The 16709-nt window shown below is 39.6% G+C and overlaps 1 protein-coding gene across 1 annotated transcript in view; it reads right to left on the reverse strand.

The window, feature by feature from the left end:
* The window catches only part of atp1a3a (ATPase Na+/K+ transporting subunit alpha 3a), a 32931-nt gene that overhangs the window by 7826 nt on the left and 8396 nt on the right, over nt 1-16709 (reverse strand). Inside the window, exons 3-13 of the mRNA XM_047383262.1 lie at nt 11355-11468; nt 10590-10649; nt 10127-10330; nt 8096-8209; nt 7561-7695; nt 6950-7067; nt 5613-5701; nt 5210-5389; nt 2099-2297; nt 1136-1380; nt 859-1051 (exon numbers count right to left, since the gene is read on the reverse strand). Coding sequence (XP_047239218.1) covers nt 859-1051; nt 1136-1380; nt 2099-2297; nt 5210-5389; nt 5613-5701; nt 6950-7067; nt 7561-7695; nt 8096-8209; nt 10127-10330; nt 10590-10649; nt 11355-11468 — 1651 coding nt within the window. The remainder of the gene's footprint in view (nt 1-858; nt 1052-1135; nt 1381-2098; nt 2298-5209; nt 5390-5612; nt 5702-6949; nt 7068-7560; nt 7696-8095; nt 8210-10126; nt 10331-10589; nt 10650-11354; nt 11469-16709) is intronic.

Consider the following 16709-nt stretch of genomic DNA (forward strand, 5'->3'; position numbering starts at 1 on the left):
ACGTTTGAATGTACTGTTGCAGGAATTGCCTGAACTATATGTGATTAGAAGCTCAGTGTGTGGGGTGTATGTTTCGTGTGTGTGTATGGAAGATGTTGACATTACTCCTCCGGACAGAGGTGGCGCTGTGTGCTGCCGTAGCTGAGAATCAAGAGTGAAGGAGTGACGTCGGTATTATTGTGTATGTGGGGCGGGTAGAGACGGCGACCGGAGCAGCGGTGTATGAGTCTGTAAGCCCTGTGTTTTTACGTGCTGTAAAGTCATTAAAAAGAACCCCGAATCTCATCAACAACTCAGTGTTTTGATGCTGTTTCTTCATGCTCAACTCAGCAACGTATGAGTGAGGGAGTTAACCCCGAGGAAACTAGTAACTTCGGCCCTGGAGAAAGCGTCTCCCCTGTGTCATCAGACTACGGTCAGGGGACAGAAACAGGAAAGGTTAACAGTACTAACGTTTGATTTAGTGCATCAAACTGTTTCTTTTACGTGTTTACTGAATCAGGGAAAAGTTCCCTTTCACGTTTTAACTAACGTTTGATTTCAACTTCAACTTCATAGACTCCAATGCATTCCTAACGTGCGGTTGGCTCTATTCAATAGATTTCTATGTAGAGGAGACCTTACCATGAGAGTGAATGGAGTTATCAGAACGCTGGTTTGTAGTGTATTAATAAAGTTTGACTGACTGACTTATCTGTTGACATTCTCTTTAGCACAGCTCCATCTAGTGGATGCATAACGCAACCCCAGTCAAACGTTTGACTGCAGTAGCTTCTATTCTATGCGCCTTATAATCCGGTGCGCCTTATAGTGCGGAAAATACGGTACTAATTTTCACTAGTTTCCTGACATCCTCACCCAGAACTCTCTCTCCCAGTCCTCCCAGTTCCAGGTAGGCGTTCTGGAAAGACTCCTTCATCTCGTCGTCCATGGGCTGCTCTTTGCCCTGTATCATGATGGTGGAACAGCGATCGAGGATCCTCTCAGGGGCTCCCTTCATCACCAGCAGGTAGCGGTTGTCATTTTCTTCCTCCGATTCATGAATTGAGAGCTGAATGAAAACAGATTCAGCAATTAAACACGAAGTTTGTGGCTTCAGGTCTGCCCTACGTCCTGAAGCATTTAGACCATCTACCTGATACTTGTTGGTGGAGTTGAACGGGATCTCGGCCACCTTCTTGTTCTTGTCCCTCATGGCTTTGACAGCGCCGCAGGACAACTCGATGCACTTGAGCAGAGCTGACTCGGAGGCGTCGCCGGCAACCTCCCGTTTAAGAATGGGGAGAGATTCCTGACCGGCCTTGAACACAGCACGGTTGCAAAGCGAAGCAATACGAGCCAGAGACACCCATGTTGTTGAACTTTTGTCAAACGAGGAACCTAAAAGGGTTGAAAGGAAACATTACCTGATGTTTGGGTGTTTCATATTTAACTAAAATCTGACTTCCTATTCAGTCTCATCAACACTGAGCTCTTAAGAATTTAATGTTTTAAAACAAACATTATAAAAACTAATACTGGTCTTTGTTTGGAGTTTGATGAACATATTAAAACTTTACCTGCTGAACATAGGGTGAAATGTGTAGCTGAATTTAAGGTTTATTGAAGGTTCATTGAGGGTTTCAAACAGAGGACACTTAACATGTGTGGGGGTGAGTTTAGCTGAAAAACAACAGCAGAGTTGATCTTCAGTTTTACAATCAGCGAATAAACTTGGATTTTCATAACATCAGAGGAAAGTAACTTGTTGGCTTCATATAGTTACTCTGCTGCTGTCTTTTAGTCTGAGTCAGTGTTGATTTCAAAGAGTTGTATATGATTTATACTGCCTACAGTATTGAAGTTTCGGGTCACATTAGACTATAATTTTTATAAATCTAAACCAGTGGCCTGCAATGGTGCTTCCTCTAATCACAAACACATTACATATGTGAATCAGAGCAGTTGTTTTTGGACTTTGGTTATTATAAAATATGCTTTATGTGAGACAAAGTATTAGAAATAAATGAGAACTGGTTTAGATTGTTTAGGTGGTGAACTATGAACACGAATCAATTCATTTTAACCTGGCTGAACTCATCTCAGCCGAAATTCTCACCGGACTGGTCCTCCGTTGTGTCGGCTTCATGGATCTGGTTGTCGAACCACATGTGGGCCACGGTCATCCTGTTCTGGGTCAGGGTGCCGGTCTTGTCAGAGCAGATGGTGGAGGTGGAACCCAGAGTTTCCACAGCCTCCAGGTTCTTCACCAGACAGTTCTTACGAGCCATTCGCTTTGCTGTCAGAGTCAAACACACCTAAGAGAACGGAGTGATGGAGAGATGAAGCAGAGGAAGAAACAGGAGATAAGGGGAGGAAGAGGACAGATGGAGAGAAGATAAAAATAAAACAAAGGAGGAGAGTGCTAAAGAGAAATTTAGTATTTTATTTGGTAAACTAACATCACAGAGGAGATTCTCCACAGGCATTAAACATTGGCTCATGAGCAGAGTTGTAAGTAGCGTTCTAACCTATATAAGAAACGGACCCACTGAGATCCCTGGAGAACTTTATCCTGCTTAACATCTCAGCAAAATGCACTAAAATCAAGATCCCCTCTGAGATTTAAATCAGCCAATAAAGCAATGCAGAGGCATGAACGAGTGAGGTGATGCAGCAGAGCAGCGGTGCATTATGGTATCAAGCCAAGTAGAGCAAGGCCAGTGGGCCAAACAGAACCAGCCAAGGCGGCCAAATTCAGACTATGGAGTTAAAAGGTAACAGGCCTAATGTTATTACGTTAACTAGCCGTTGTCATTGCAGAGAGCCCCGCACCAGGCCTGGAAAAGAGGGGAGAGACACAGACAGAGAGGAGAATGGACAAAGAGAAACACAAACACATGGCTGCTATGGAAGAAACATGTGAAGAGCGAGAGAACTGAACAGATTCACCACAGAAACTGAACCCGACAGAATGTTAAAGCACAACAATCCAAACAATCAGGTAGCAACATGAAGGCACACAGAGAGAAGAAGCACACCACACAGGACAAAACACCATTAGCATCACTACACATGTCACCAAACAACACATAATGTATGTCACTGAAGCCCAAAGTTACACATACCAACAGTAACAACACATTTACCAAGGTTGGTTTAGCAAAATGTATTTTTACAGTACTAAAAATGCCACAGAATGTGAATATATATATATATGCTTTAATGTGTAATGTCAGGAAACATGATCAAGTTGCTGATTATGTAGACTATACAGTTAAAAAAGGGCCAGTAGAAAGAATTGATTTTCCTCTGGTTTTGTTCATTTACAGTGAGGAAAATAAGTATTTGAACACTCTGCGACTTTGCAAGTTCTCCCACTTAGAAATCATGGAGGGATCAGAAATTTTCATCTTAGGTGGATATCCACTGTGAGAGACAAAAAAGTCCAGAAATCACAATGTATGATTTTTTAAATAATTTATGTTTTACTGCTGCAAATAAGTATGTGAACACCTGCCAATCAACCTGTTAGTCCGCCTCTAAAACGTCCCTCTCCACTCCACTTATTATTCTAAATTAGAAGCACCTGTTTGAGGTCGTTAGCTGCATAAAGACACCTGTCTGCCCCACACCATCAGTAAGACTCTAATTACTAACATGGCTAAGACCAACGAGCTGTTCAAAGACACCAGAGACAAAATCATAGACCTCCACAAGGCTGGAAAAGGCTACGGAGCAACTGCCAAGCAGCTTGGTGAAAAAAGATCAACTGTTGGAGTAATTTTTAGAAAATGGAAGAAGCTGAACATGACAGTCAATCTCCCTCGGACTGGGGCTCCATGCAAGATCTCACCTCGTGGTGTATCACTGATCCTAAGAAAGGTGAGGAATCAGCCCAGAAGTACAAGGGAGGAGCTGGTCAATGACCTGAAGAGGTCTGGCACCACTGTTTCCAAGGTTACTGTGGTTTAAAGTCATGCACGGCACGGAAGGTTCCCCTGCGTAAATCAGCACACGTCCAGGCCCGTCTTAAGTTTGCCCATGACCATTTGGATGATCCAGAGGAGTCATGGGAGAAAGTTCTGTGGTCAGATGAGACCAAAATAGAACTTCTTGGTCTGAATTTCACTCACTGTGTTTGGAGGATGAAAAATGATAAGTACCATCCCAAAAACACCACCCCTACTATGAAGCATGGGGGTGGAAGCATCATGCTTTGGGGGTGTTTTTCTGCACATGGGACAGGACGACTGCACTGCATTAAGGAGAGGATGACCGGGGCCATGTATTATGAGATTTTGGGGAACAACCTCCTTCCGTCAGTTAGAGCATTGAAGATGGGTCGTGGCTGGGTCTTCCAACACGACAATGACCCGCAAGTCTCCAGACCTAAACCCTATAGAAAATCTTTGGAGGGAGCGCAAACTCCATGTTTCTCAGCGACAGTACAGAAATCTGTGTGGAGGAATGGGCCAAAATCCCTGCTGCAGTTTGTGCAAACCTGGTGAAAAACTACTTGAAACATTTGACCTCTGTAATGGCAAAGAAAGGCTACTGTACCAAATATTAACATTGATTTTCACAGGTGTTCAAATACTTATTTGCAGCAGTAACACACACATAAATTATTTAAAAAATCATACATTGTGATTTCTGGACTTTTTTGTCTCTCACAGTGGATATGCACCTAAGATGAACATTTCAGACCCCTCCATGATTTCTAAGTGGGAGAACTTGCAAAGTTGCAGGGTGTGATTTTCCTCACTGTAAAAGTATGTTTGAAGTTTCTCTCTGACTTTCTCTGTCCATCACTGAGTTTAACGGGAGAAAAACAGCAATAAATAAATGAGCCGAGGTCAGTAAAACATTTCAGCCTTGACACAAACACAGCAGATATACAGTCAGGTTCATTAAAGTAGAATAGATCATCCAATGAGGATTGTTTGTCAAATTAAGAGTATTTTTTGAGAATAACAACCTTCCAAAAAGAAGTGACTTTTATTGGTCTGATGTAATTTTCTAATCTTAAATGGCGTGTTGTCACTGGCTGTATGCAGAAAAACCGTTAATCTATATAATATGTTTCACTTAATGAGCTAAGTTACTGAAATAAATGAACTTTTCAGCCACATTCTAATTTATTGAATGGGTTTGTACTGACACCTCAGCCTTCTTCACAGACTAAACAACACAAAGCTTAGTTCCAGAGAGTCTCTGTAAAACTCACAGTGACTGTAGCCAGCAGACCCTCGGGCACATTAGCCACAATGATGCCGATGAGGAAGATCACAGCCTCCAGCCAGCTGTAACCCAGGACGAGGGAGAGGACGAAGAAGCTCACTCCAAGAAAGACGGCCACGCCGGTGATGATTTGGATGAAGTGCTCAATCTCCTTAGCAATGGGTGTCTGAAAAAAGATGAAAAAGTATTTCATGTCCAAAGGTAGATATTTTACCAGAGGGCTGGCAGGTTTTTGGTTTAGTAACTTGTTGAAGGAAAGTGAGGGAATAAAACGAGCACAGAGCAATAAACATTTTGGTAAACAAGTTTAACTGATGTTCTGCTGTTATAGTAAATGAATACAAAATTTGTTTCAGCAGATTTAATGCATCAGATAATGCAGATGTTACCTTGCCAGTCTCCAGGCCTGAGGTAAGTGTGGCAATGCGACCCATCACTGTATGATCACCAGTACACACAACAATACCACGCGCAGTTCCTAGAGGGAAGGTTATGGAAATATTATCAGGATTTATGGTTTAATTTAAAAACAGAAACTGAACATAATGAGAAACTAACAGGGAGTGAAAATAAATGACAGCAGAAACAGGCTGATCCCACTTGCAGGATCAAGCCAAGAATGTTTTGTAACCACAAGAGGGCAGCAGACATACTCCATTCTGACCCAACATTTAAACCAAAGCCAGCCAATCCCAGACGATGCTGGGCCAGCAAGTCATTAACCTTCAACCACACAGCCTCGTGCCAACCAAATGGCCCCAGGTTGTAATATACCCCAACACTGAACATCGTAATCAGAGGTACAACAGAATGGCCTAAACAAAGTGCAACAGAAATTAAGCGACTTGATGATGTCAGCCAACTTTTATTCTTTAATGCGAACACATGAGCTGCTCATTCAGTAAGTACTGACAGTAAATGACACAGTAGACTGCTCTGAGTCCTAGTGTTGTGGCATTTGAGACCGGTCTCGGTCCACGTTGTCGAAAGTCTAGGTTTTGTCTCAGTTCCCGACTGGACTCTGGATTTTATTCTCCAGACCAGTCCAGACCACAGCTGCATCATTCTTTTTTTTTTTTTACTGCATCTTTCTGTGAAACCATTCCTCAGTTTTATCCACAAAGTTAATATTTGTAGTGGACAACAAACTGTGCTAAGAACCTCTAAAACAATTTAGGGCTAATAATCTGCAACATGTGCCTGCATTTAGTATTTTATGAAGTTGGACCTTGTGTTTGATTGGCTCAGAATCCCATCATGATACCAACCTGCATAAAACACAAAGACTGGAAAAAAAAGGATCAATGCAGGGGCAGGAGGGGGTGGTGGTGTTGGGTGGGGGGGTGTTAAACTATTGTCAGATTAGGAAAATTATCTTCAATAAATAGGAAAACATATGAAGTACATATTCACCTAGGTTAAAATATTATTATAGTTTTAAATACAAAGGTTTCTTTTATAAAATACCAAGTTACTCAATACTTATTTGTCTGTATAAAGCCTACAGACACAAATAGAACTTTGACTGAGAAGAAATTGTATTATTTTATTCAATAAATCTTGTTACATGATAAAGAAAAAATATTCAGTGAAATGTCTCCCTTTTATCTTTCATAAACTTTACAATGATGGTGGCACAAGCAAAAAGGGCTAAAACTATTCCATCAACCTGAATCTGGCCCTGTGTTATTAATTCATGAAGACATGGCGACATCGATGGAGTTACCTTCGACGCAGTTGGTGGAGAAGAAAGCAATGTTGCGAGTTTCCAGGGGGTTGTCATGGGTGCAGTCAGGAGATCTGGTCTGGGGCTCCGATTCTCCAGTCAGGGATGAGTTGTCAACCTGGTGATGCAGGAAACACTAGTTAACTAATCAGAGACATAAACTATGAGAGATCAAGGGCTGCACGGTGGGGCAGTTGGTAGCACTGTTGCCTTGCAGCAAGAAGGTCTGGGGGTCGACGTCTGGCTGAGGGTCTTTCTGCATTGAGTTCAGTCCAAAAAACATGACTGTTAGGTTAATTGGTCGCTCTAAATTCATGGGTGTGAATGAGTCTGCGTGGTTGTTTGTCTTGTATGTCTCTGTGTTGCCCTGCAATGGACTGGTGACCTGTCCAGGATGTAACCTGCCTCTCGCCCGTAGACTGCTGGAGATAGGCACCAGCTCCCCTGTGACTCGCTATGAAATAAGCGGTATAGAAGATAGATGAATGAATGAATGAGATCAAAGATAATCTAGTGGAGAAAGTACAGAGATCTTTATTAATGAAGCTTTAGAGGCACCATGCTGAGGAGAAATGATTTACAGAGTTTAGTTTCTTTAGGTGTGAGCTCACCTTGCAGCCATGGGAGGAGATGATGCGAAGGTCAGCAGGGATCCTGTCTCCTCCTTTCACCTCCACCAGGTCTCCTGCTACCACCTGCTCAGCATTGATCTGCATCTTCTCTCCCTCTCGGATCACCAGTGCTTGCTGGGAACAGAATTGAGTCCTGAGATACTCTATTTAATGTCAGACGTTTAGCTAAATCTTTAGTGATATTATAAATGTGGCAGCAGAACATTGGGTAGAACTGAAATGATCAAGTGGTACAAAATAAGAAGTTCTACAGAAAAAAACTAAATGTTAAAACCCACGATGGCTTAAACATCCTGCTCTCAGGAAAACAATGAAGACCTGGAGAACTCATCCTCGCATTAAATTCATGTAAAAATGAAACATTAACCTTTTAATGGTTCCAAAGGAATTATCTGAAAGGTTTTATTTTAACAGCATCAAATATTCATTAAATATATGACTTACAGTTTTATAAAAGAAGGAATCAAATGAATTGTTTCAGTTTTTTTTTTTTTGAAAAATCAGCGTTTTGTACCTGAGGGACCATGTTCTTGAAGGACTCCATGATCTTGGAGGTTTTAGCTTCCTGAAAATAGGAGAAGCAGCCGGTGATGATGACGACAGCCGACAGCACGATACCCAGATATAACTACAGAGAAAAGAAAGAAAAGCAGAGAGATAATATGAGCCTTTCATATCTGATGCACAAATCAGTCAGTCACTTATTTTATTCCAAAATGGATTCATATCAAAAACTCAGAATATAGAAAGAGATAAATTAACTGACCCAAAAGAATATCTGTCGATATTTTTAATCACCCTGTGACCTAACCAGGGTGTTTTTCACCACGTTTTAACTAATCTCCATAACAACATAACAAAAAGATCATTTAACTAATGTCTCATAAAGCCCTTTCAGCCATGTTCCTTTCTGACTGGTCATCAGGGCATGAACTCATGTTCTGGTGGATGACAGTCATGGTCACTCATCCTGGCTCGACGCTGCTGCTGTTTCCTCCCTGTGGACTGAGCCAAGTATTTTGTTCTGTCATGCCGTGTGCGTCAGAGCCGTTTAGCCTCTATGCTGTGCTCTGACCCGGCATAAAAACAGTGCTGACCCGACAACATCCTTCTCTTACCCGACCATTACCAACACCAGGAGTTACTCTCTCCCTACAGCGGCTTGAAACGGATGCTAACAGAACGGTGTGTGTCATCCTAAAGACGGGCCAGTTGGCAGCGTTAGGACAAACAGCCGACACACTCATCCTGGAGGACTTGGCAAAATGATCCTTGAAGAGATGGCAGGGAAACCCAGAGCAGCAACTACTCACCCTGCACTCTGTCTACGCATCTGAGACGGATACTTCCACAATATTGTCAGGCATAAAATTATGACTACTGGCATAGGCTTTCTTTCTGTTAGAGGGCTGCATATATTCAGCAGCAAGTCCATTTTGTCCTGAGTTGATTACTTCGAAGCAGGAAAAATGGTGGACGTCGGCCAAATCATGATGATGACTGGTCAACGGTCAGAGTATCTCTAAAGCTGCACCTCCTGTGGGGCGTTCATGGTCTGAGGTGTTCAGTACCTTTTAAAAGTGGTCTAAAGAAGGGCCAGTGGTGAACTGGGTCATGGGCCACCAAGGCTCACTGATGGATGTGGGGGGTGAAGGCCGGCTGTGTGGTCCAGAAGAGCTACTGTAGCTCAAACTACTGTAGAGGTTAAGGCTGGTTCTGATACAAAGGTATTAGAATACACAATCTATTGCAGTTTGTTGTGTATTGGGCTGCATAGCTGCAGACCAGTCCCAACCCAGGCCGACTGCTGAAAGAACCAACAATGGGATCATGAACATCAGAACTGGACCACATACCAATGGAAGAAGGACCTGGATGCACTACGGAAAGAAGGCAAGCCAGCAGAAAAGGTGCAATGCTTTGGGCAATGTTCAGCTGGGAAACCTTCGGTCCCACCATCCATGTGGATGTTACTTTGACACGTACCGCCTACTCCAGCATTAATGCAGACCATGTTTGACCTTTCAAACAAACAGTATTCCTTCATGGTTGTGGCCTCTTTTAGCAGGTTAATGCTCCCTGCCGCAAAACAAAAACGCTTTGCGTAACAACTCCCAGATCTTATTTAAGGCCAAGCTTCTGTGGGATGAACAAACCAGTCAGATCCATGAGGAATGCAACTGATTTACAGTATTAAAGGACCTGCTGGTGCCAGTTACCACAGTTACCACAGTCTAGTGAAGTCCATGCCGAGATGGTTCAGGGCTATTCACATTTGGAGCTTGAGGAAAGAGCTTTAAAAACACTTAATTTGCTAAGCAGCGATTTAAAAACACGGTGAAGAGGACATTATTCTGGTTCTGTCAAGACCCACTGATTCAGTAACATACAGTATGTGTCATAGGTGCTGTTCCACTAAAACTCAATTTTAATAATGTTATGAGCTACGTTTCCATTTAAGGCAACAAGCTTTGCATGCATGAATGTTTCACAATTAATGAGTCCTGCCATCACCTGCCAGCTTTTCTGACTATCGTCCACTTACATTATCCCCAGCAGGCTCATCCTCTGTCGCAGCCTGGATGGCGTAGGCCAAGAAGCAGAGGATGGCACCGATCCACAGCAAGATAGAGAAGCCACCAAACAGCTGACGACAGAACTTGACCCACTGTGGGGTGGTAGGGGGTGGAGTCAGGGCATTGGGTCCGTCCCTGGCCAGGTACTCTGCTGCCCTGGCATTGGTCAAACCCTGGGTGTGGTAAAGACAGAGGGGTCGATTGCGATCAGCAGGAGGGTGATGGAAATAACCGAATATTAAAAGAAGTGACGAAAGGATTGTAAAGCACAGCAGCAAATAATTTAGGAAGGAGAATGTTTGTTTTTTTAACCCAGAACATGTACAAAAGCAGATATGTACGAAGTGTGGTGAAACTACTTTTTTTCTCAAGAATCCAGGAAAAAGCAGTAAGTTTCACACTGGTCTGTGTGATCTGAAGTGAACATCTTACCTGCACGATATCCGTGTTGTATTTCTGGCAAACCTCCTCAACAGACATTTTGTGTTCCGTCTACAGAGAATTCAGATAGATCATGAACATAAAGACCACAATAAATGACAACATTTATAAAGCACTCTTCAAGTCTTATTGACTCACATTCATCATCAGCACACACAAATGTCCACACATTAACACACCAGGTTGTGTATTGGAGGCAATACGAGGTTCATTGTCTTTCCCAAGAAAGCTTCAACATGTGATGAAGGGAAGGTGGAATCAAACCAACAACCTTCCGACTGGTTTAGCCACATCTGACCTTCATAATCATGTCAACAATTCTTATGTAAATTCTAAATCTGCACGGGAAAAACCACTAAAAGCAGGGAATGACGGTTAAACGTTGCTTTGAATAAACCAAAATATTTTTATCTGCTGAAACTGATATCATTTCATTCAGCAAACGCGTTAAGCAGCTTTTTATCAACATGATATTCTGGGCATTTGACCTGCTCTTTGGAGAAATAAATCATTTCAGATCAAATGGCTCTTGCGCATTTAAACAAACTACCCAGCAGCATTAGCTGCTTTCAAACCACCGTGCATGTCATCTCATTTTAAAACATGGAGATCAGGTTGTAGTTGGATCGTAGTTCATTGAACAGTGGAGTGTGACCTAACCTATCTAAACTTTCTTTGCATAGCTCTTGAGTTACAAAGATGCATGCTGGCAACATCAGTATCTCAAACACAGGAAGTAGAAATAATTGTACATACGATGGGTACTTCTTTCTTCAGGTCATCCAGATCCTTGCCTCCCTTCTTCTTGGGTGACTCCTTGTCGTCGTTGTCCTGCGTGGTGGCCACGCGGTAGCTGTCCGACCGTCCGTACTGTAACACACAAAGTCCAAATAGCCATCCTTCAATCCTTTATATTAGGAAACAATATTTAACAATAAATAATAATCTACTATGCAGGAACAACATCTAATTTGTACCAGTTGGAGACTAAAACAAAACAGGCATCAGATACCAGGCAAAGACAATTAAAAAGCTGTAATCAGAACACATAGATTTGGTTGGTCCATCAGAAAACTGATCCTGAGAGAATTTACAGCCATACCCAATTCTAAAATCAATTTCTAACATACTAAGATCAGATGAGAAACTTCAGGTTGAGATCAAAACGCAGAACAAATCTTCTGGAGTGAGAACAGAAACTAAATGTTTCCTGATTAGATTCAGCATCATTACAGCAGAAGCCGGTCTCAAGCTCTTTACTTGATCTGCAGTTTATCCCATCATCATTTAAACTTCATTCTGTTCTGGTGTCTGTGGTTCAGACTGTGATGGAAGGAAGCTACAAGTTCCACTAAGATGAGACAAGACTTTAACTAGGACTACAAGACTATAATTAGGACAAGACTTTAACTAAAACTACAAGACTTTAATTAGGACAAGACTTTAACTAAAACTACAAGACTAACTAAAACTACAAGACTTTAACTAGGACGACAAGACTTTAATTAGGACAAGACTTTAACTAAAAATGCAAGACTTTAATGAGGACGACAAGACTTTAACTAAAACTACAAGACTTTAATTAGGACAAGACTTTAACTAAAACTACAAGACTAACTAAAACTACAAGACTTTAACTAAAACTACAAGACTTTAATTAGGACAAGACTTTAACTAAAACTACAAGACTTTAACTAAAACTACAAGACTTTAATTAGGACAAGACTTTAATTAGGACAAGACTTTAACTAAAACTACAAGACTAACTAAAACTGCAAGACTTTAACTAGGACGACATGACTTTAATTAGGACAAGACTTTAACTAAAAATGCAAGACTTTAATGAGGACGACAAGACTTTAACTAAAACTACAAGACTTTAACTAAAACTACAAGACTTTAATTAGGACAAGACTTTAACTAAAACTACAAGACTTTAACTAGGACTACAAGACTTTAACTAAAACTACACGACTTTAACTAGGACGACAAGACTAACTAGGACGACAAGACTTTAACTAAAACTACAAGACTTTAACTAAAACTACAAGACTTTAATTAGGACAAGACTTTAACTAAAACTACAAGACTTTAACTAAAACTACAAGACTTTAATTAGGACAAGACTTTAACTAAAACTACAAGACTTTAACTAAAACTACAAGACTTTAATTAGGACAAGACTTTAACTAAAACTACAAGACTTTAATTAGGACAAGACTAACTAAAACTACAAGACTTTAACTAGGACGACAAGACTAACTAGGACGACAAGACTTTAACTAAAACTACAAGACTAACTAAAACTACAAGACTTTAACTAGGACTACAAGACTTTAACTAAAACTACAAGACTTTAACTAAAACTACAAGACTTTAACTAAAACTACAAGACTTTAATTAGGACAAGACTTTAATTAGGACAAGACTTTAACTAAAACTACAAGACTAACTAAAACTGCAAGACTTTAACTAGGACGACAAGACTTTAATTAGGACAAGACTTTAACTAAAAATGCAAGACTTTAATGAGGACGACAAGACTTTAACTAAAACTACAAGACTTTAATTAGGACAAGACTTTAACTAAAACTACAAGACTAACTAAAACTACAAGACTTTAACTAAAACTACAAGACTTTAATTAGGACAAGACTTTAACTAAAACTACAAGACTTTAACTAGGACTACAAGACTTTAACTAAAACTACACGACTTTAACTAGGACGACAAGACTAACTAGGACGACAAGACTTTAACTAAAACTACAAGACTTTAACTAAAACTACAAGACTTTAACTAAAACTACAAGACTTTAATTAGGACAAGACTTTAACTAAAACTACAAGACTTTAACTAAAACTACAAGACTTTAATTAGGACAAGACTTTAACTAAAACTACAAGACTTTAATTAGGACAAGACTTTAACTAAAACTACAAGACTTTAACTAGGACGACAAGACTAACTAGGACGACAAGACTTTAACTAAAACTACAAGACTTTAACTAGGACTACAAGACTTTAACTAAAACTACAAGACTTTAACTAAAACTACAATACTTTAACTAAAACTACAATACTTTAGCTAAAACTACAAGACTTTAATTAGGACAAGACTTTAACTAGGACTACAAGACTTTAACTAAAACTACAAGACTTTAACTAGGACGACAAGACTTAAACTAAAACTACAAGACTAACTAAAACTACAAGACTTTCATTAGGATTACAACACTTTAACTAAAACTGCAAGACTTTAATTAGGACAAAACTTTAACTAAAACTACAATACTTTAACTAGGACGACAAGACTAACTAGGACGACAAGACTTTAACTAAAACTACAAGACTAACTAAAACTACAAGACTTTAATTAGGATTACAACACTTTAACTAAAACCGCAAGACTTTAATTGGGACAAGACTTTAACTAAAACTACAAGACTTTAATTAGGACAAGACTTTAACTAAAACTACAAGACTTTAACTAGGACGACAAGACTAACTAGGACGACAAAGACTTTAACTAAAACTACAAGACTAACTAAAACTACAAGACTTTAATTAGGATTACAAGACTTTAACTAAAACTGCGAGACTTTAATTAGGACAAGACTTTAACTAAAACTACAAGACTTTAACTAAAACTACAAGACTTTAACTAAAACTACAAGACTTTAATTAAGACAAGACTTTAACTAAAACTACAAGACTTTAATTAGGACAAGACTTTAACTAAAACTACAAGACTTTAACTAGGACGACAAGACTAACTAGGACGACAAGACTTTAACTAAAACTACAAGACTTTAATTAGGACAAGACTTTAACTAAAACTACAAGACTTTAACTAGGACGACAAGACTAACTAGGACGACAAGACTTTAACTAAAACTACAAGACTAACTAAAACTACAAGACTTTAATTAGGATTACAAGACTTTAACTAAAACTGCGAGACTTTAATTAGGACAAGACTTTAACTAAAACTACAAGACTTTAACTAAAACTACAAGACTTTAACTAGGACGACAAGACTAACTAGGACGACAAGACTTTAACTAAAACTACAAGACTAACTAAAACTGCAAGACTTTAATTAGGACAAGACTAACTAAAACTACAAGACTTTAACTAGGACGACAAGACTAACTAGGACGACAAAACTTTAACTAGGACTTGTACAACAAGATTTTAACTAGGATTACAAGACCTTAACTAGGACTACTAGGAAGACTATCAACAAGACAAAACAAGCAACCCCTTTATGCAGACCTGGGTGTTTTATGGTCTGCAGGCCATCTCCAGTCCACATGAAATTTGGAATAAACTTCCAGTAAGTGTTTGTTTTGAATAGGCAGCTTCTATTTTTAAGCTGTCGTCTTTTCGCTCCTATTGATGGCAACTTCATCAGGACCCTTCCACAGGTATAATCACAGGAGTCAAAGTGTAATTCTCAGCTTATGGAAAACAGATTTATTCTCAGGAATTACAACTAAAATGTAAACTGTAAGACTTAATGTACAATGAAATACAGCATCTTGCTTATTTCTGACAGTTCTTTTTGTGAAAGATAGTGATGAAGTAAACAAAGTTTCAGTTGTCGGTGTGATGCGTCACATTGTATCGTTTAGTTGCAGTCTGAAAATGATATTTAGTTTGTAATGAAATACATGCCGGGAAAGGTTTTGCAAAACGTTTGGATAGTTTTGCCCTCGACAGTCACAGCTGCTTATCTGGTTCTATGACAAAATGATTTGCCCAGCCTTGCACTGATAAATAAAGCGCTGGTTATATATGAAGCCTTACACAACTACTCAAAAACAAAGTTATTTAACCAACTAGGTTTATGCTGCCACATGGCAGAGGAGACATATAATTCACATATTTCACTCATTCCTGTTGCAGCTCCAGTAAGCTCTTCTTTGCCATGACAGACAGGATCGTCCCGTGGGTTCCTCTAACAGAACTAAAATATCAGTCAGCTGCTTCTCCCTCAGAAACTGGAAAATGGCACAAGAAAATGAGGACAAGAAAACTTTTTTAATTCTTAAAACTCACTCATTTTCTCTATTTTTATGTTGCTTTTAATCCCCAACAAAAAACTTGATTCAACATTGAACTGCTGCTGACATTCCCAGTGAGACCTGAGAGTAAAATCTTGATCATGTGAGATTATTTCCCAAAGGAATAGAATCAAATTTCCTCCAGAAAAACAGCTCCACAAAAATCTAATTGTTTGCTGGAACCTGAAGGTTAAAACTTCTTTGAAAGCTGCATTTACCTCAATAAATACATAAACCAAAGCAAAATCTAAACAGTTTTGAGTCTACTGAAGGCATCAGAGTGCAACAGTGTTCTCTAGCACCATGTAGGAAACACCACTGAGTCTTAGTATGCTTTCCTGTCCATTGAGCTATGAATCATATAAGATGCTTCCAGGTAGGTAAAAAGTCTTGAGTTGACTTTAAAGTAGTTCTGATCAAACGTTCTTCATGTTTAAAATGTTTCATTAGATTTTTGGCAACTTTTTTCCATCCAGTAAAAGTCCCAAAGACACAAGTTGACCATCGTTGTGACACCCAGTGACCCCTTAGCTGTTCAACTGAATGATGACGAGTTTCTCAGGTCCTGTGTTAGGTTTTCACTGGAATAAGTCCAGTGAACATGACTTTTACAACTTGTTTACCTGCTGCGGTAGTTTAGAGTCTGGCCTGACATTTTCCTTCTTCAGCATTTAGTACTTTTATGGTCAGGTACAAGGACTGGAGGGAAAAAATGAGTGAAGAAGAAAAATACAGAAAGTGGCTAAACAAAGTGGAAAAAACAGGTGGTTTGTGGTTTAAACCTTTACAGTACTTTATATTTTACACTTAAGAACTTTGCAGTAGCTTTAATGTTTTAATGTTGATGGAATGCAAATCTTTGTTAATAAATGCATCATTAAATGACACAATGTTGTCAGAAATTCAGAAATAAACCTCAGCTGGGAAAAAGTCAACTACCAAAATGTTTACAGTTTCTACTCAATAGGTTGCAAATATATTCATAACAAAATAACAAATATGCATTTTGGATTACAGCAGTGATACTGCAATTGAGAAATTG

The sequence above is a fragment of the Girardinichthys multiradiatus genome, chromosome 13 (assembly GCF_021462225.1).
Source record: "Girardinichthys multiradiatus isolate DD_20200921_A chromosome 13, DD_fGirMul_XY1, whole genome shotgun sequence".
Lineage (NCBI taxonomy): Eukaryota > Metazoa > Chordata > Actinopteri > Cyprinodontiformes > Goodeidae > Girardinichthys > Girardinichthys multiradiatus.